The sequence below is a fragment of the Girardinichthys multiradiatus genome, chromosome 21, assembly GCF_021462225.1.
Source record: "Girardinichthys multiradiatus isolate DD_20200921_A chromosome 21, DD_fGirMul_XY1, whole genome shotgun sequence".
Lineage (NCBI taxonomy): Eukaryota > Metazoa > Chordata > Actinopteri > Cyprinodontiformes > Goodeidae > Girardinichthys > Girardinichthys multiradiatus.
In genome coordinates this window covers 19,672,396-19,693,276 of record NC_061813.1, presented here as the reverse complement: position 1 = coordinate 19,693,276, position 20,881 = coordinate 19,672,396, and the positions used below count along the sequence as shown (strand labels likewise).

General features: G+C 37.9%; 1 protein-coding gene across 3 annotated transcripts in view; it reads right to left on the bottom strand.

Annotated features, from left to right (window-relative positions):
• cntnap2a (contactin associated protein 2a) overlaps nucleotides 1-20,881 on the bottom strand; it is a 498,604-nt gene that overhangs the window by 17,427 nt on the left and 460,296 nt on the right. For all 3 annotated transcript variants that reach the window (XM_047349232.1, XM_047349233.1, XM_047349234.1), the window contains one exon: nucleotides 10,306-10,399. In XM_047349232.1, the coding sequence (XP_047205188.1) occupies nucleotides 10,306-10,399 (94 nt within the window). The remainder of the gene's footprint in view (nucleotides 1-10,305; nucleotides 10,400-20,881) is intronic.

The following is a 20,881-nucleotide window of genomic DNA, read 5'->3' as shown; positions in this document are numbered from 1 at the left end:
ATCAAAGCTTCTTAAGTAAACGGCTTCCAAGTGTGAAACAAATCTAAAGAATCCAACCCAGAGAACTGCACAAGTGTGGTTCTACCTTGTGCACAATTTCCAGATACCTGAGGATTCCATGTTCATGTGTTCAAACAGTTTTATGCAAATATAAAGTGCATAGGAATGTCCAGCCATCATAACGATCAAAAAGGAGACAGGTTCTGTGTTACAGAGATGTCCCGGTTTTGGTAAAAAGAAAATGTGGATATCAACCACAGAACAAAAGCAAAGGACCTTGTGAAGATGCTGGCTGAAACATAAACAAAACGAGTCCTTTAAAGACATGGGGTGAAAGGTCACTCGTAGAGGAATAAGCCTTTACTACAAAACTTCTTTTGTAGTAATAGCTTCTAGTAATGGTAGTTTTTTATCATCTAATGCTAATTAGCAAAGTCAAGCCTTATCTTCCTGATGATGCCCTTGGAAGGGTTAATCATGCTTGTATCTTTTCTAGACTAGGCTACTGCAACTCACTTTATAGTGACCAGTCTCTCCTCCTCTGTCTCCGGCAGGTCTAAAAATTAGCTGCCCACCTATTAACAGGGAGAAGATGATGTGACCACATTAGCCCAATGTTGCATTCTCTTTACTGGCTGCCTGTTTCTTTTAGGATTGATTTTAAAATTTTACTCTTGGCTTTTAAATGTTTACATGGTCTGGCACCTCCTTATCTTTCTGAGCTCCTTTGTAGCTATCGTCCTGCTAGAGCACTGAGATCCAGAGATCAAATGCGCCTGGTGGTTCCGAGGACTCGACTTGTGACTAAGGGAGACAGAGCCTTTAAAGCTGTAGCTCTTAAACTCTGGAATGGTCTCCCTCTTTCTGTGAGGTCTGCCAGAACTCTCAATAATTTAAAATCTCTTTTAAAAACTCATCTTTTTACATTGGCTTCTAACTTAAGACAGCATAATCAGTAGACAAGTACTTGCGATGTCTTTTATCTTTTATTTTATTGTTTTTATGTGCGTTGTTGTTGTTTACTGCTTTAATATTATGATTTTACCTCAGTGTATTTTTTATTCGGCTGTGCAGCACTTTGGTTGCGTTACGATATGTAAAGCGCTCTATAAATAAAGTTTTGATTGATTGATTGACAAAAATATAAATTTGCAGTGGCACTCAGGGACAATTACCTCAAATTGTGGAGACATGTCTTTTGTTTAGATAAAATCAGATTTGATGTGTTTGGCCATTATGACCATCTTTTAATTCTTAGAAAAAAGGGGAAACCTGCAATCCTGAGGACAACCTCCTAACTGTGATGCACAGAGGTGGCAGCATCATGCTATGTGGGTGTTTCGCTGCTGGAGAGTTGGCTTCACAAAATAGATTGAGTCACCAGGAAATAAATTATATTAAAGCAACATCTCAAGACATCAACCAGGAAGTTAAAGCTTGGTCACAAATGTTTCTTCCTGATGAACAAGAACCCTAATCCTACGGACAAAGCCCTGATCTCAATCCCAAATGAACTGAAAAGGGCCACAGAGGCCTGAAAACCTGACCCAGTTACAGCAGTTCTGTCAGGAGAAATGGGTCAAAACTCCAGCAAACTATTGTGAGAAGACAAATGTTTTAGGCATCCGAGAAGACGGATGCCTAAAACATTTGCTCAAAGTCATACAGTTAAAATGGTTTTTCTACCATATACTAAGGAAATGCATGTAAACCTCAGACTTTAAAAAAGGAAATAAAGGATTGTCAAAAAATAAATCTTATTATATTGTCATTTTGCAAAAATAAATAATTTTGGCAATACTAACTAACCAAAAACCAGAAAACTTTAGTTGCATTTAATGATAGATATTGAGAATAAAACAGTTATTTGTATTTTTATACAGTTTATGTAAAGATCTGGTTTCACCTGTTTATAATTGTCTGTATCTTTAATATTCAAAGGTAGATTGGTAGAAACCACTGAAATGCATCCAATTTTATTCAGTCTTCACAAGCCTTTCTAGGTAGAGTAAAGCAATATAATGTGACATAAGCTTAAGGTGTCAAAAAATGGATATCACTTAATTTTACAGTTAGAAAATATGCCAATAATGCTTCAAATGTTAATGATCAGCTTGAAGTGCTTTTTTAGATGGACATTAAAATTGAATTAAGTAATAGAAGTTCAACATCTTTAATATGAGCAGTCCTCTTATTCACATGTTATCTAGAGAGCTTAGATAAAGGTCCAAAAACTTGAAAATCAAAATGCCAGAATACATTTCCTTATTAAACATTGCAAAAAGCTAGAGTAGTTTACAAATAAGATTCTCATGACGGGGAAATATGAAAAATTTAGTGTTTTATTTCATTTTCTTACACTGTCATAGTTGTTGGACATTTTGATGTTAGAGTGTTATGTTTTAAAGCACAATTAAGATGTACAGTCTTACTTTTAATGTTACTTTAGAGAGTTAATCTTTTTTCACATATCTTCATTCAAAACCTTGAAACAAACAGTAGATTTGAAAAATAAAATTTAGCTACATTACAAAGTAACAACATAAAAGTCAACTTGATATTTGGTATAATATTATCAGTTTAAATGTAAAGAATGGATAGTTGTGGGACGTTAATTTAGATAAAGTAAACAGGCTGTTTGTATGAGAGCTCACAGGTTTATTTATGCTATCATGTCCTTAATCTTTAAAAAGCACTTTCCATTGAGTCCTCTTGGCTTCCTAATAGATTTGAAGTGAAATATAGTAAAGAGGATCAAATAACTATAAAAGATAAAAAAATTCCAATCCTTAAATGAAAGCATGCAAGTGCATTTAAACATTACTCAGAGAGAGGTACTTCAGCCTTAAATCAGCAGATTTGCATTCAGGTATAAAAATACGTTGGAAGGGAAAAATGTGTGGGAATAAAACAGATAAATTAAAATTTTAGTGTGGTACTGATCTACCGTACAGTACATGTCATTTATCCTGCGGGCTATAGTCGTCTGTCTCTAATAGTGCTCTCACAGCGACACGCTCCCTATCAGTCTGTTTCTGCCTTGAATTTATTCCTTCTAGCAGACACACATAGGAGCGATTGAACAGATTTATAGCACAGAGGAAAGGAATGTGATTCTGTTGCTCCGGCTGCAGACCTGAACATTGGAGATGGCCACCCGGTGGAGAGGTTTATTGCTGTACATTAACATGCACATAATGTCTGACTTAAGAGACATAGATTCAACGTTCATTTCCTTCATTCAAATGATAGCTGCTCCGTAACCCTGATCCTAACTTAGCCTTTTAAACAAGGCTTTGCACAAAAACTATGCCATGTTTCTGTCACAATCTGTTTGTTTTGCTCTGTGTGATTTTCCTGTTGTCCCGGAGAAGCTCTGCTGATGGGCGTGGTGCGCAGACTGCTCCTGCACACCTGTAATCAGGGGTGAAAGTAGTTTTAAATTCTTGCTGGTACTTAGGGGCAGAGTTAGAGGGAGGCACTGGGGGCATACTGGGGGTACACACACACACATATATATATATATATATATATATATATATATATATATATATACATAATGTGTGTGTGTGTGTTAATTGTTACTCTCATCTGTGGCCCCCTCGAGATCTCTTTCTCTCTCAGCAAAGTCCAAACTCAAACTATTTAAGATGTATCAATATTTTACTTTACTGTAGGCTGTCTGTATAAGGCAGAAATTAGAAACACTTGACAATGTAGAATATACAGTAGAATATATATATATATTGTGGAAGCGTAAGGCTCTGTTTAACTAGATCAAAAAAGTGTTATTATTGTCTATACCATAATAAAATGTGATAAATTCACTCTGAGTGGAGACATGCAAGTTGTCTGTTTGGAAAACAGATTACATTAGAGGAAAGTTCTTGGCGAGAGGGAAGACAAATGAGCTTGTTTGTGTAGGCAGTCCAGTTGACCACAGGAATAAGGAATGATAAGAGCTTTCAGCTGGGAAAGTTTTGATATCCCTAAAAGTCCTGCCAGGTCAATTTGACCTGAGAGTTTGCATCCTGATAAAGTCATGAAAGTGTTATAATAAAATGTCACGTACGCCAATCTGATGTTTTCCAGATGTTTGGCTAAATGTGTATTCCTGGAAAAGTAGAGAAAAGCAATGTTGAAGGTGCCAAGAAGGTTTACGTAAATGAGTATGATGATGACAATTGGTCAGGATGCAATACAATACACACTAATGCTTTGTATCTGTATAAAACCGCCCCGTAAAGACTGAACCAGGGGGAGGCTTCTGGAATTTTTTATGATGATTCTGTGCGCTTTTTGAAGAATAAAAGTTCCCCTCTCGTGAGGGCTGTGTTGAGAGATATTCCTAAGTATTGTGATAACTATTTAGCTCAGTGATTCGACGGCTCGCTCCCAAAATATATATATATACATATATATATATATATATATTTATATATAGCCTTGTGATGGACTGGCGACCTGTCCAGGGTGTACTCTGCCTTTCGCCCATAGACTGCTGGAGATAGGCACCAGCTCCCCCGTGACCCACTATGGAATAAGCGGTAGAAAATGACTGACTGACTGACTATATATATACATATATATATGAAACAATGATAAACCATTTTCTAATGCATATCTTTTCATCTTCAGTTTCCATCTTTTCTTTTGAACAAAGAAGTTATTGTTCTCTGCATTGTGGTCACGTTTTTATTTCTTTTAAATTAAACATTTGACAGTTTGGTTGTTTTCGCGTTTTTTATTTAAAAGTCTGTAGATGGTAAGTGATTTATTGTTTGTCCTGTCTTAATGCAAGCGGTGGTTTTTTATGTCTGTGCACCACCTGTGTAAAATCTCCCAGTCCACTAAATTGAACACATCGATCTCCTTGGCAACCGCTCTGTTTTGGAGGTAAGCGCGCATGCGCTCTCGTGTAGTGTCTGTAAAATCTCTGGTCATTAGCGGTATTTTCGAGCTGTACTGTGTTGTTGTAATTCAGCAAAGTAACATGAAACACAACTAGTTTCTCTCCCTTTGCTTTTAACTGGGATATTTAGCAGCGAGCAGACAGACATTAAACGTAGCAGTGCTCGTGTTAAAGGCTGGCCTTTCTCAACAGCCTCGAGCTCCGAGGGGAGAGAAGCAAAGCAAGAGCATTGAGGCTCCAGCAGACAGCCCTTCTTCCCTCTTCCCGGTACTGTGTACCGTCGCAAAATGTTTTAGTGGTACGCAGTACCGGCTCACTTTCACCCCTGCCTGTAATCAATCTATGGCTGGAGCGCTTTTAAGGAACTGCAGGACGAGCATTCTTCGCCTGATGCTCCACGTTGAGTGGTAACTCAAGCCTCCGAGAACCTAGTCTCCTAGTTTGTTTTTCGTCTGAACGTTTTGAACCACTCTCGTTAACCTTGAACTAACCAAGCTCGTTTTCTCTGCTACTCTCAGGTCATGTGGATCACAGCCTTGGATTCTCAACCCATCATCTTCGGACAGCTAACTCAGGACCTCCATTAACTGGCCGCCTCTGCAAGCTCCTACCGCTCCCTCCAGCCTGTCCAACAAATAGCTGAGACATCACCTCTAGACTCTCTGGACCCCTGGATCTCAGACACACAGATAGGGCCCGAAACCCTCCCAAGATCTCTGCCGCCAGGAGACACTAAACCTGAGGACCGAACCCTGACGACTTGAACATCTTTTGAGATTGTAAAACCTTTGATCTTACCTGTGTCTTTGAGTGATTCTGCATGTGGGTCAAGAAACTCCCAGTTAAAATGACAGTTTCATGTTGCAGAACCTGCCGTTGGCTCTAGTAATCAAGGTTAGTTGGATGATTTGATTTATGCATTAACTGTACAAAAACAGATCAAGAAACATGAGAGCTGGGGTGTACACAAACCTCCCTCCTGACACTACAGGCTTAAATATCAAACAGGGATGGAAGGATGAAATTACCCTGAATTGCACATAAATCCAAACAGTTTACTGTTACAGGATATGCATTAAGATAAAGTTACAGAAGCAAATGATTTATTGAATCACGATCATTACAACTTTGGCAGAGTAATTATTATTTGAAAACACTATATTTAGAGCGAGACTAGAAATCAGCTAAAGCCTCTTTTTTTTTTTTAACCTTGTCCAGAGTAGCACTCAGAATTGCTGTCTCAGTGCCAAGAAGAAGCTAACGCTTTAAAGCTCTGCTTGATATTTATAAAAGAAACGTTATGAGAAACTGCTTTGGGATTATTTAAATTGTTACGGACAGGGAGAAGGAAACGAAAAGGAAAAAATAAGAAGCACGAAAGAGAGAGAGGTGGGGCAAAAAGGACATGGACCCAGAGACATCACATTCCCACCCTCACGCGTACACATAAAAACACTCACACCAACGCAACAATGGACGTCGTACACTCACTCCCATAGGAGCAACCAGTCCCGGACCCAGAAAGTGGTCCCCTTCCCTCCGGGGTGGAGACAGGCTGACCGCCCCAGCACAGGCCCAGACTAGTGCCTTAACCCGAGTGACCCTGGCCCGGACCCTGGACACGAAGAGGCTGGAGAGGGGGCCATGTACCTGGTTCAAACAAGCCCGCCAACCAGAGGCACCACAGCATGAAACAGTCCCAACCCCCCAATTAATTCTGATCTCAACCCCATGAGCCCCCCAACCCCCATGAACCCCGACATGAATTTCCCCTCAGAGCCACCCCCAACCAGGACACAGATATCAAACACATGCCCCCGAACCCAAACGCCATGAATCCTCTCCCCACAGATACACACCCCCACAGGTGAGCTCTATCCCCGAAAAGCCGATGAAGATACGCCCACACAGTGCAAGCTCCACACAGCCCCGCTCCAAGCACCCCTACCGCATCCTGCCCCCCACTACACAGTGCGTTGCAATGGCAAGGGACCCGCACAACGCCAACCAGCCTCCGCCCACAGGTGCAACAGGGCAGACACCACCGAACACCGTGCCCACAACGGAAGCCCTGACCCCACACCAAAACAGGACAATCTCACCTGGCAAGAGGTCCCTGGCCAATATTAAATAAATATTTCTCCGCAATAAATTTTGTACTGCAAATAATTGTACACTTAAACTTAATTGCTTCTTAATTTAAGAATTAACTATTTTATATGGTGAAATGGATCAAGTGTGACAACTTATTGTAAACACAGAAAAGGATGAAGTGAGCACTCTTACTTTCTCCAAAGGTCCTCTACTGAGGTAGAGTGGCCTAGGTTCGTTTAAATAAATAGGTAAAGAGGGCAAGTTTCTCTTCACCTCCAAGAAACACATTTTCTCTTTGACCAAAAATTATTATACTTTTACACCTGCATTCATTTCAAATTTACTCCAACCCAATTTTAGTCCAACTCACTCAACAAGCTTAAATTTCTGCCAGCGTGAATATTGCATAATGTTGCAGTGTAGTTAAACCCTCAGAAGTAAAACTGGTTGATTATGTGCAGAAAAGTGAGACTTTCAGCTGCATCCATTCACTGGTTATTTAGTTTACAAAACTCTGAGTGGCTCCCAAATGCCTCTCAATACCAGTGTTGTGCAGAACTGGAGCATGAATTATGTCACAATGAATACAGACTTTTTTGTAATTATAGTTTTTAATCACTGTTTTTTTTGCCAGTGTAACAAATTATAAGCTGAATGGGCTCCTCACGAAGGACTAAATTAATGACTAGGCCTTTGATACGTCATTTAAATCTTTGCTATGTGAAATAATTTTGAGGCTGAGACGTTTGCCTTGGGTGTCTATTGATCTGCAACATTCAGCTGCATGCTCAGCAGCCTGTGCTGCTTTCTTTTTAGGCTTTTTTAACCTATTTCTTGACGTTGGACATGGAACCTGTTGTAAGTTACAAGCTTAAACAAAACTCAAAAAGAAAAGGTCAGAAGGTCTCAAACATCATAGTTGAAAGTATTCGAGCTTTCATCTGAAGTTCAAGGGTATACATCTGCCTTAATAGGAGAAAATCAAATACTTGATCAACATTAATGTTTAGAATGCTCACATTACAGCAGTTTAATAATTAATAAGTAGTGCTTAACCACAGGACTTTCATATTAATAACTCGCAAAGCTCTAATTTATGAGTGTTCAGGAGGTGTAAATGGATAATAACTATTCAATGGAAAATCATTTTGCAGAACAGTGATTAATTGAAAAAGGTTCCTTGTACATTTGTGATAATGAAGGTTTGGTTTTTTTGTGCACACCTCTAACTCTCTAGTCATCTTATTTGAGACATTGCATTGTTCCTGAAACCAGCTTATCCCATCCTGCAATCAGACTGCAAAGAGACGGAGGAGATCTCGCAGTGATCAAAGTGTGTGTGTGTGTGTGTGTGTGTGTGTGTGTGCAGCGTACCAAGCACAGGGACTCTTTCTCTCTGAAACAGAGAACCCGATAGCTGAACTGTATGACAGCCTCTCTTGTCTTTGTGGTTCAGACACAGAACTGGAACAGATCCAATGAGACGCAGAAATACGAGCTTTTTTCCTTGCTGCTCTCCTCTTCTGTCTTTCTCATCAGAACATTTCCTTTACCCCCCTCATCCTTAAGGTTATCCGTTTTGTTTTCTCTCTATATTTGGGGTTACCTTTCAGTGTGCTGACTGTATTGATGTTTAGACTCATGACATTAAGGGTGACTTTGGTTTGTTTTCCCTCATAGTACAAATGTTGTGTTGATGGGTGATAATGGGAGCTCAGGTATGCTGGGAATGAACTTGCTGAAGTCATTATGCAAGAATACACTATGCATATGAGGTGTGTTTAGCAGTCAGTAGGTCTGTTGGACAAGTGAAATCAGTCACTGCTTCAACCAAACGTTATCTGCTACTGAAGTAGATAAAAGGAAAAAGAATGAGAAAATAAAATAGAATAATATTTTAAATAAATAATAGAAAAGGTGAAAGGAAGATGGAAGAAAGTACTTAACAATAATTACAAAATCTTACAAACCCTGTAAATTAAGCAATGGTTATCACAAAGAGAATTTGATTAGTTCCTCACATTTCAAAACTGTTTTTTTTTCTCTAATTTCTCTATTTTGAAATGATTTGAATTACTATGCAATGAGTATCACAACCCGTAAAGTTATTACACACAAACTGATATATTTCAGTTCTTAATTTCTGTTCATTTTGATGGTTATGGTTTACAGCCAATAAAAGTCAAAAATTCAAATTGTCAGAAAAAAATTAGATCATTAGATCAAAATAATTTTCTGTTTTGGTCATGGTATGCCCCACTAAATCACAGGCAAAACTGCTGACTTGACAGTAGTCCAACAGACAGTCATGACACCCTCCACTAGGAGGGTGAAAGCTACAAAAGGTCATTGGAAAAGAAGCTGGCTGTTCACTAAAGGTTGTATCCAAGTTCCAATAGAAAGTTGAGTGGAAGGAAAAAGTGTGGTTAAAGAGGGTGCAAGCAACAAGGGTAACCACAGCTTTTAGAGGATTGTGAAGAAAAGCTCAATCAACATTTTGGGGAAAGATTAACTAAGGATAGACTGAGAGCTAGAGTCAGAGTTCAAGGTGGCACCACACACATATTTACCGAGGACAGGGGCTACTGCTGTCACATTCCATGTGTTAGGCCATGCCTAAACCACATTTTTTGAGGGCAGCACCTCTGGTCTTTCGTTATTACAGCTACAATATCATTATGAGGATCAAGAGCAGCTCATTTAACACAGATTTGGTGACAGTCTATTTTGTATTTTGCAACAGCATCATTAAATGCATGCTGCAAGCTGAAGGAGGCGACCTGCTCTGTGTGCCCACAACATACTAGTAGCAGCATTGTTGAGCAACATACCGCTAATTAGGTGTGATATCAGTCCAACTTACACCTTTGCTTGACTACAGTGGCTTGTTAAGTCAAAAGAGACGTATGTTTTCTGTAGTTGGGTCGGATCGAGACTGAAGGCTGCTATCAAAGCAACCTGGGCTTCCTGAACACCTCAGCAAACCTACTTACTGAATGAACCTCCATGCAACGTCACATTGATGCAGTGATTCATGCAAAGATTAAGTTCATTTATTACACAATACACGGACATACTGTGACATCCTTTCTGTATTTCTGTGCTTTTCTTGAGTAACTCAGTTTTATGAATTATCTGCATACCATAATCATCCAAAAATATCACTCTCCGAATAATGAATCAGTTCAGTCTGTGTGAGTTTCACTTTTTGAGTTGAATTACTAAATTATAAACTTTGCAATGATTTTCTGCTTATTTAGATGCACATGTACAAAAGTTGAAAAAGGTGAAGCACTCACCGTAGACTTTGCCTAAGAACAGTGTCTTGACCAGGTCGAACTGTATGTCTGAGGCATCTGGTAGTTTGTAGTTCACTGGAGGGTAATGGTCCAACTGGGATGATACAGATAAATACCAAATTAGATTTAGAAGTATGTTTAAGAAAGTCTTCTCAAAGAGTGTAAAACTACAGAGTACAGCACTCTGACCCTCACCAAGTCCTACATCAGAACATTAAGGAAAGCACACGATGTAGTAAATGTGCGGTACTGAAAACTGAGAACCAGGACGATACACAGCTCAACAGCTCCCTCCTGTGGTTTCCAGATGTCAGTAAAAATGGTCAAACGTTTTAGTGAAAACTTATATTTTTATGATTTTAACTTACAATATATTTATCAAGTAATTAAATAATATTATTCATTGTGAATTTTTCTCTAAACAGCCATACCCCTATCCAAATGCAACTGATCATATCATAACTCCCTTGAATTCAATACTTACCATTCCAGTTGTGTTAAATCTAGATTAAGATATAAAATAGCACACATCCACATCTAAGCAAGACTTTGTACATTTTGTGCATCTTCAGGTCAGCAAATGCTTGATATAACTAAGCCTTGTCCCCCTATTTTCAGTACAATGCCAAAACACAATAGAATAAATGGTGACAAGATTCTAAGAAAAGATAAAAAAAACATAAAACATGTGGAGAATTAAAAATGCCAAGTACTATCTGAACAGTCATAGTTTTAATTGATATAGTCTGTGATAATGTCTGTGTTATATACAGTAAGTGTGACCATCATTTGTGGTGAGATTCTGTCTGTTTTCCGAAATCTCCCAACGTTTCTCAGTTGGTTTTAATCAAGACTTTAAATGCTAGAGCATATGATTCACAACCTTTTCACAATTAAACATTTAGAGACCGCTTATTGGCCAAGACACTGATATCTTCCAAGGGATCAGTTCCCATCAGGACACAAATGATTTATGATGGAATAAAGATAATCACTTACATTGATTTTTAGTCAACCATGCCAGGAAGGGAATACATACTATCACACCATGGCAGAAATATGCCTTGGTCTTATTCCCAGGCTGTCAAATACTGCTGTTTCATCAATACCAGTGACATGCACAAAGTGTTTTTACTGCCTGTGTGCCAACACCAATGGTACAATTAGACACAAACAGCAAATGCTCCTCAGATAGGATATCATTTAAGAATAAAAGGCCCAAGGCTTCCTTCATTGTGTATTTGGAATCACCATGGTCCTGACCAAGGAGCAGTCTGACAATATGCTGGGATAACAAAGCTAATTAATCCTGTGTGGATATTAAAGATTCAAACAATGAATAATAATAAAAATCAACCATAAAACCATGTCTAAAATAAAAATGATCGGTAGGTTTACCAGTATTCTATGTTTTGCTTCTGTTCACATTTGAATAAAGAGAAACAGCATTCTTCAGAGTGGAACATCAGATCACATGTTATATGCAGGGAAAGGTATTAAAGGTATTTTTTCCCCCAATACTTTAAATCTTAAAATATGACCAAAATACTTGTCTTCCAAGGATACCGATGAAATGAATCGTAAATATTTTTAACTTATAATGATTTTGGGACAAAGTATTTAAAAAGATGTATACATGTTTCTAAACTACTATCACAGTACACAAATAATAATTCACAACACCCATCAGATTTTAGATTTACCTGTTTTACCTCTAATGCAATCCTGAAATATTTCTTCTGCTGACATAAAAGAACAGCATTTACTGATCTCAGTAAAGCCTTCATGCTGGTTGGTTGTAGCCTTCTTTCCAAAAATGCATACAGTTTATTATCCTGCTACTTCCAGAACTGTCAATGTTTTTCTCTTACAGGTAATACATCTAGACTCATTGCTCTGAGGTGTACCTTAATGGTTGACTTTTGTACTGCTTCTTTTTCTGTTCCTCTCTCTTGCACATTATGTATCATTAAATACAGTTTCTGAAAGCATGCATTTCCTTAAGCTCTGATTATTTAATACAGTGGTCTGGAACCATGCCTTGTCATTGGTTTCAGTTATGAATTTTTTTTTATACATCGTTCTTCCTGATTAATTGTGTTAATGTAATTATTTTCCTGCTCCATAGAGTTCCATGTTTCACTTATTCCTCTGATAATTCACGTAAGCCGTCATTTTTTGATTCTTGTCCTGTCTCAGGATTCCTTGTTCTGTGTTGTCGTCACTTGGTTCATAGTTCTAGTCAGTCAGTCAGTTTGAGTTTCACCCATTCCCAGACAAAATAACAGTTCAACGATCACCCACCTGCTCATTGTCTCATAGTCCTGCGTTTAGGTGTTTTACCTGACCATAAATGATGAGATTCAGTTCTGGTAACAAACAAAAAACTGCATCAACAATTTACAAATTCAGGAGCAATATGATTTTAATAGATTTAGTTTTCTTAAAATGACTAAGTTAAAGAGGCAAAGATCTGTCAATTGCATTTTGTGTGGTATTTAATTTATTCCCTTTATTTAAAATCATGTACTTAGAAGACCCAATCTGTGGCTTGTCACTTAGACTGTTTCTTTTAATCCCTTTACATATTCAAGATAAAATGACTAAATTAATATATTTTCATATGAGGTAATTATTGCTTATTTTCACTCATTTTTCTTTATTTTTTTTTTAATACTGTAAGGCTGATTTTTAATTGTGCTGAAAAACGTTACACATTATTTTTGTTTATTGTCAGAGCTATATGATTATCTGAACCAACTTGAAAACACGTAGCTGCATTCAGAGATGTTTTACATATGAATACAAACTTTCACAGATACTTTGACTTTTCAAGCATAGCAGCACATTAATCAAAAACATATAGTTTAAGGTGAGTTTAAAGCCTTTTTACAAACAGGGTAGAAACCACGCAGCCTGTTTACAAAGTGCTTCATCTTTGGGAATGTGAGAGCAGTGAGGGTGATCGAGGGAGAGAATGCACAACTTTAATATCCCTGCAACGTAATTACCTTGTTATTGCTGTACTAATGAAGTTTCTAATTAGCCTAAAGGATGCAGCTGGTGCTATTGATGAGAATAATTTCAGCCTCTCAAATTGGTTTCTCTGCATCCCAGAAAATAAAAGATCATTCTGTTTCCCCTCTCTCTGCTCACAGGAGGACTGCATCTGAGTTTGGACAAAAAGCAAAGCAACAGGCAACGCCAGAGGAGGACAATTACTTTTGTTACAGTGTGTTTTACTGGAAAGGTCCTCTGTTGATGTACTGAAAAGCTGTGGCTTCCTTGTGGACGGGAGCAGAGCTGGACTGACACTAAAGGACTTGGATTCATGTTAGTGTGCTGCAGCCCGTGTTTACAGGTTTAATTCAGTGGAATGCTCCCATTCAGAAAATTCCCCTCACCCGCAGGTCTTCACACTATTTTATTCCTCATACACAAATAAGAATGAAAAATAAGCACACAGACACACACACACACACGTACCCATGGCGTATCCTAATTTGATTCCTTCCAAAAGCCTGGTCTCCATGGAGCACTGTGTAGGTTTTGTTTTCCACTGTGACTGGAGGGTGGGATAATGGGGCACAATTAAATTGCGCTCAGCTTATTTACTTTTATCTGAGAAAACAAATTGGCTGCACAAGCTGGGAGGGCGTTTTGAATCTTGAAACCTCACAGAAAGGTCCACAGAGGAAGGCAGCCAGAAGAAACCCCATTTTACTGAACTCTGTCTATTACAGCCTCAATTACTGGGATTCCTTTCCATCGCTGCACCATTAAGAGAACGCACTTCTCTCCTTTAATGCCTCTTATGTTGAATGGAGTTTACATAAGCAAACTAAGGTGTTGGACAAAGACAAAATTACCGAAGGGTGAAATCTATTCCACTGTGTTTAAAAAAATTTAGCTCAGCCTATGTGCTGAATATATAGTCAAGCTAATACATCTAAAACATTATATTTTTGGCACCTCTTATTTCAGCTTTATCTGAGAGAAAACAAAAAAATCCCATCACACATTTCACGCCTAACAAATAAGAGCAAAGAAATGCAACCTCGAATAAATAGTTTAACAGCATTATTAGTTAAACTACTGCATTAGTGTCATGCTCCATTGCTGGTACAGTCATTCACTCCGCTGATCTATCGACAGTAACTGGAGATGAGAGGAGGGAACTCTCGGATGAGATGTCTGTTGCCTGAAGGGATTTCTCACTTTCATCTCAGAAATGGGGAGATGGGAGCTCATTTTAATCTCATCTTGGTGGGCCTTTGATAGTGAACTAACCCAATGAGACCTCTGAGGCTGCTTAAAAACCTTCTTTTCCTGCACTCACGCATCACTACATGCCAGATATAAATATTAGGAACATCAGTAGCGTAGATGGCTTAATTCTTTAAATGCATTGTTATATTTTTTCTGGAAAAATCAATCAAATTCCTGTAGTTTATCCCCTAAAAGTAACATGTCATGGTCAGTTTTCCTGTTGGTGTTGCTATTTTGTTTTAATTATTTAAGGTAAAATATTCCCTTCAAAAATCAAGCTTCTATTTACAAACGCCCTGGTGACATCATACAGGGCCTGACTTTGCCTTTAATTTCTATCAGATGTTAGTTGATGTTGTTGCAAATCCAAAAATAAATTTGCTACTTATGTGGTGCTATTAACCATCAGCAATGCAATACCCAAACGATGAGTTTCTCTCAAGTTTCCATGTTCAAACACTATAAAAGGAACACATCCTAAAATACTGGTTTAATGAGAAACAAACCGTCAGAAGAGCTAATAAATAGTTTACACACTACTTTCACTGCATTCATTTTTATTGGATACTGAACTGAACTGTGAGGAGAATGAACCATAAGGCAAAGTTCTTTTGAGTAAATGCATTAGTATTTCTTTTCTGTTTTTTTCTGTTTTAATATAACACCTTCTACAAAATTTCCACTTCTATTTTGTGCAGCAACAGGAAACATTTTCAGTATCGGGAAAATCTATTATGTGCCGGGGGTGATTGGATTTAAACCTCTGGGTCAGACACAAGGTTGAATTTCTTGCAACTTAAATGCTTGAGCCTGGCATTAGTATTTGCATATGTCAGACTCATGCGTCTCTTGTAATTTCATTGAAACACATACACACAGACAGCAGAATTACAGTTTCCTTCTTCAGTTTGCTTTTAAAAAAATGTTCTCTTTTCTGAACTCCTGCAGTGGAAATCCCAGCTGTCTTTCAAATGTCAGTTTACATTTGCTAGTGAAAACAAACTCAACCCATCATAGCATCTTTACATATTTTTTTTCATTGACTTATCATTTTCTTCCATGTTTCTATCTGACTCTTTGATTTTACATTCAAAGAAGCATATGTTTCCTTTTCTCCTTATTTCTTGTGGTGTCATAAATCTCAATAGACACTTTTTCATGTGTCTAAAAAATTGCCTTCTCAACTGCAGAGACGTGACAACTCTGCTGCCTAAAGTTAACTCTCTGCTGTTTTTTTATTTGAATAAATCCATTTAATCGCCAGGCAATTTCTTCTCTATATTGTATTTTACATCTCTGTCTTTCGCTTATCTTAAATAAAAGCAAATCAGAATTATAGTGTAGCAATTGGCAAATATCCATTATGAAACATTTATGTGCAGCTGCTAAATGCCTCAGGATTAATGTTCAGTTCTGCATACTTCATATATTATAGATAGGATGTCATATACAGAGCTTGTTAAATGATCAAAGTTCAAAATAATGATACAAATTGAAAATTCAAACCAAGTCAATACAAGGGAAGGAGAAACAAGGTGAATAACAACTCACACTTGATATGATGTGGTGAACTTTGTAGGATAAAGTAGTCTTTTCTTGTTTTTGTGTGTTCACACAATATGCAGCAAATGTTTTCATCATTACCTGATGGTGAGCATGGCTCCTACAATAAATACTGAGACTAAATTTGAAATTACACGTACAATGGAATAGTTTTTAAACCAAAATATAACCACAATCGTTGCAGGAACTTTTAGCTGTAGAGCAGCTCAATATTGGCTGAGAGCAGAGCCGTCCTCTGCTGAGATACATTGATTTGCCTCAATCATTTTGTGTGAGCTGCAAACAGCAGCACAGCACACATATCCTCACAGCTCAGGAACTATAAACATGTTATTGGTTGGTGTGGGAATGAGTAAAGTATGACAGATTAACCAACAAATAGATGGAATGAACGACATAATTCTGGCAGAATGGAAGCATTTGCATTCATTTGACCAGAATGTTTTGATTGCTTTTAATTCACTGCCGTTAAGAGATAAGTGATCTTAAAGTTTTATTAGATTATTTTGTGGTATACTTTGTTATCACGATAAGAGGGGTAAAAAATAAAAATAAATCATTGCAGTCTTTTTGGCTGTAAAGCTATCCCTGCACAGAGTCAGAGCCTCACAAAACCCAAATACTGCTTAAAATATGCCATCCCATTATTGAAAAGACACTTCACTATTGCAGTTACATTCTGTAATGCAACCGTAGTGCTAAATACCACACTATAATTCCATTTTATTGTAGTATGAACCTTAAATGCAGCAGTTATTGATGATTTTGTGGAACCAATGGTGGAAGACAGTTCAAACTGCTTTTATGATCATACTGTCAGTTTGCAGACATCTTAAATTAGAGTTTTTTCTCATTTAAGGATGACTCATTTTTATGATAATACTTTTTCTTTCTGGTAACAATAAATAATAAGACAATTGTTTGTCCGTACTCCCCATTATGACTCCTTGAAAGTTAGATAAATGGAAATTAATGTGTAGAGTTTGTCTTTGAAGACATGCTCTTCAAAAGAGAAGCAGGGAAACCAATAGCGGCAGCAGAAGGAAAAGTTTTTTTGTAATTCACAGTCTGTTGACAGATTAGACTATGAACTAAATAATACCTACTGTCTTCTGTTTACTGCCTATGGCTGTTGTTCAAATATTTAGTTGTCAGAAAGAAAATTCAGTCAGACATTGTGTTTGAAAATGTGCCCTTTCAGAGAAAGTTTTTAATTAAAGCACCATGAGGTTGGTGTTCCTATTTAATAAAATCCTGACATAAATTAAAGACGGCATCTGGAATATCAGACATCTGTAGGATCATGAGGCATGGGACGACTAATCTTGCAGGCATGGGGAGAGCAAATCTTCCTTGGCACATGTAGGCAACTAACTTCTCTACAGGGTATCTGCTATACCTGCAATCTCACAGCTGGGCTCATTCCCTACTTGTGGCAGGCTCCAACTCCATGCAACAGAAACATAGTGCAGAAACAACTCACCATAACCTTTGAGTTTCAATGACTGGGAGAACAGCCTTTATGTTTATTGTTTGGGGATAGGCACATATAAAGGCAAATATGTGTGCCTAATACCCTGAACCAGTGCTGCAAGCAGACACATACAGCAGTCACCCAGCTCTTGCCTTCGAGGAGAAATTTTGCTTATATGTACAAAGAAGTAAACATTTGCCCTAAAAACAGGCATTTAAGTGGATAACTGCTTATCTATTCAGGCTTTAACAGTTTAAATTACCTGCAGCACATTCATTTATCCTATTTTACACTGTATATCAGAATGGGTAAAAGGTTAAAAAAAGGTGCTCAGCTCTATTATAAGTTGTGTTTATCAGAGCAAAATAAGTCCTCTCTGACTTTTCTTACACTGCATTAGTAAAAGCATAGGTCACAGTGAGAGAAGAGCTTTTGCAAAACAAACAGGATCTCACTGTAGCAGAAATATCTGTTGGTATCTGTTTACACATTGAGAAGTGCCCTGAGGCAGCAAAACAAGAAAAAGTTTTACCCATCAAAGCGATCATTGTTAGCGCACCTCCCGGCTTTACTTTTAACACCTTATCTATAAATTGAATCTATTTTTTTCCATGTTTACCCCCCTGTAGTTTCTTTGCTAATCACTTTGTTTTTCTTAAAAATAAATTACCACATCAAGCCCTCCAGTGTTCATCCTAATTCTTAATACACACACAAGATACAGAAATGGCACAAGGATCACAAAACACTCAGATACTTAAGTGACCATGATCTGTTGTTGAGTTGTTTTTGAAAAAAACAAATCAAGTCCTGAACTGTGAGAAGCATCGATGATCAATAGTTCCAAATAAAATATAATAAAGCCAATCTGGACACATCTAAGCTGCTTAATTACTAATAGATAAACCCTCCTTTCTTTGAGTGTATTTCTCCTGCATGTCAACAGCTGTAAGAGTCTAGGAAAGCTATGATCAATTATTATTTCCAGAAATGTATTTTCTCTTACAACATTCTTAATCATAAATCTAATTCTTATTTTCTTTCTAACAAAGATCCAAAAAATAGAACCAGAGGCAGTGTGACAATTGTTTTCATTGATTAATAAGAGCAAAATCAGTAGTCCATTCATCACCCATTTAGACAAAAGAAACTTAAAAGTGTCACTTTCCTGTAAAAAGTAGACAAGCCTAGTAGAAGTGTTAGTGTACTTTATGGAAGTATGTAGCTTGGATTCAGATCTGCAACTATTTGGAAATCAGATTATTTTAGAGTGTAAGGATCTGGTCTGTGCAAATATATTCAACAGCTTCACCTTTTTTGAACAGATGAAGCCATCTGCTTTTGGAGATTTTCTTGTGTCAATTCGTAGCTGCAGTAGAATTGAGCTGTTGTGCCGTGGGGAGTTGATCGGAAAACACATTTTCTCAATTTAATACTCAATTTAAAACTCAGACCAAGGTAACACTGCAATGGCATTATTACTAACTTGCTAATATTTAAACAGCTCACGTTAGCGCACGCTGTCCAGCATGTTTACTTCTTCACTGTTGCAGGTACAAGAGTTTTATTTACCTTTTTTTAGAGTGTCAGTCTTTAACATGGTAAAACTAGGTCCCTGCTCTGCAGCTGAAGGTTGCTGATTGGCATCTTTTGCATTTTTGTTTTTGTTTTCCTGCCTCACAGGCAAGGTACCTCTAAACAATGCTTTTGCCTTTTCAACTACAGAGGGTTGCAAAGGCTCTTCTCCAGATGTACTTGCCATGTTATTGGAGTTTTAAACTTCCAAAAGCAGCTCACCCTTTTGATTTTCAGCCATGATGTTTCAGGTGGGGCTCTGTAAGGGAGGGAAGGGGCTGCGTCTGCAGTGCTGCTGTGTGATGTTGTGTGCCAATTTGAGGAAAACGGCTCAGTGTTTCAGTTGTGATGCAAAGGAGTATTGATCAAAATAAGAATAATTTTGACAACCCTAGATATGAGTACACAGTTAAAGTGATGACAAGAACACAAGCTAATATTTTGAGCATCAGAAGAGTGAATTTAAAGATCATATTCTGCCGTAAAACGGAGCATTTATTTTTGTATTCCTTTCACACAAGTGCAAAAGTAAGCCTGATACCTAATGAACAGTTTTATCCCCTCCTTGCATAACAAAATAAATTGCAGTAAATATTTAAACTTAAACATTCTGCAAACAACCTGAAATTATTTAGTACCGTTTAATATTGCAGGCTGGAGCAAAAACATAAAGAAACCGTGGTGCTTACAGCTGCTAAGAGAGATCTCTAAGGTCTAATGTTTCAGTTAAGGACATGAGACTGAAAGCGTGGGGTGGAGAATTCCTTTTTTCATAAATAAAGCGAAAGTTGGGAAAGCCTGCTTCTCTTAAATAGGAATAATCATTATGAGCAACATGCCAACGACAGGATCTTTTATAGGAGCTTAGTTAGTTATTCTATTATTCTAAGTTAATCTATTCAGAATAAGGCAAACTGTCTTACAAAGTCTCTCTATCTCTTTCGGTTTGCAAGTCAGGCATCCTGCTAAGATCACAACAAGCGCACAGCATGGAATCCAGAAACTGGCAAACAGACACCCAAAAGGGTAGCAGAAGACAACCGAGGGAAAAGCCTGCAACTTGTCAAAGGATTAGCTCAAGTCAGAGGCCTACGGAGCAGTTCCCAGGACAAAAACATAGTGAGACTACAGTCCCCTGCCGTGAATCTGTGCTGCTGTCCACCCACTCAGCCACGCGGCTCTTCAGTCAGCTGACTGATGACTGCGTTCTGCTTGTAAAGTAGTAAGTGATGCAAAGGGTTGGGAAGACTTACACCTGATTTTTATGGAGCTGCTCACTGAGAGTTGAGCAAGTTAAAGCTAAAGTAAGAAATGCTGTAGGAATCAAGTAACCTGTTCGCTCCAGAGTCATGGGGCGAACATTGGATCAGGTTTGCATCACCACATCTTTTTGGAGGAATTCCTACCTTAACCATTTGGCAATAGTTATGTAACAGATGAGAAAACAGTTGAATAAACATGCAAATATTATGCAAATTGTAACATATGGTCCAGGCAGCATGTTTACTGTTTCCTGTCATCGCAGGATACAGAAGAGCAGGTAAACAGCATGGTGGATGCAGCATGAATAAAATAAAATAAAAAGACGATAATGTTGCAAAAAAGTAATACACTCCTGCCCTAACACAGCAGAGTACTGAGTTCCACACCTTTGATCCCAGTATACATGCTTAATCCAGAATAGAAGTGGAAAAT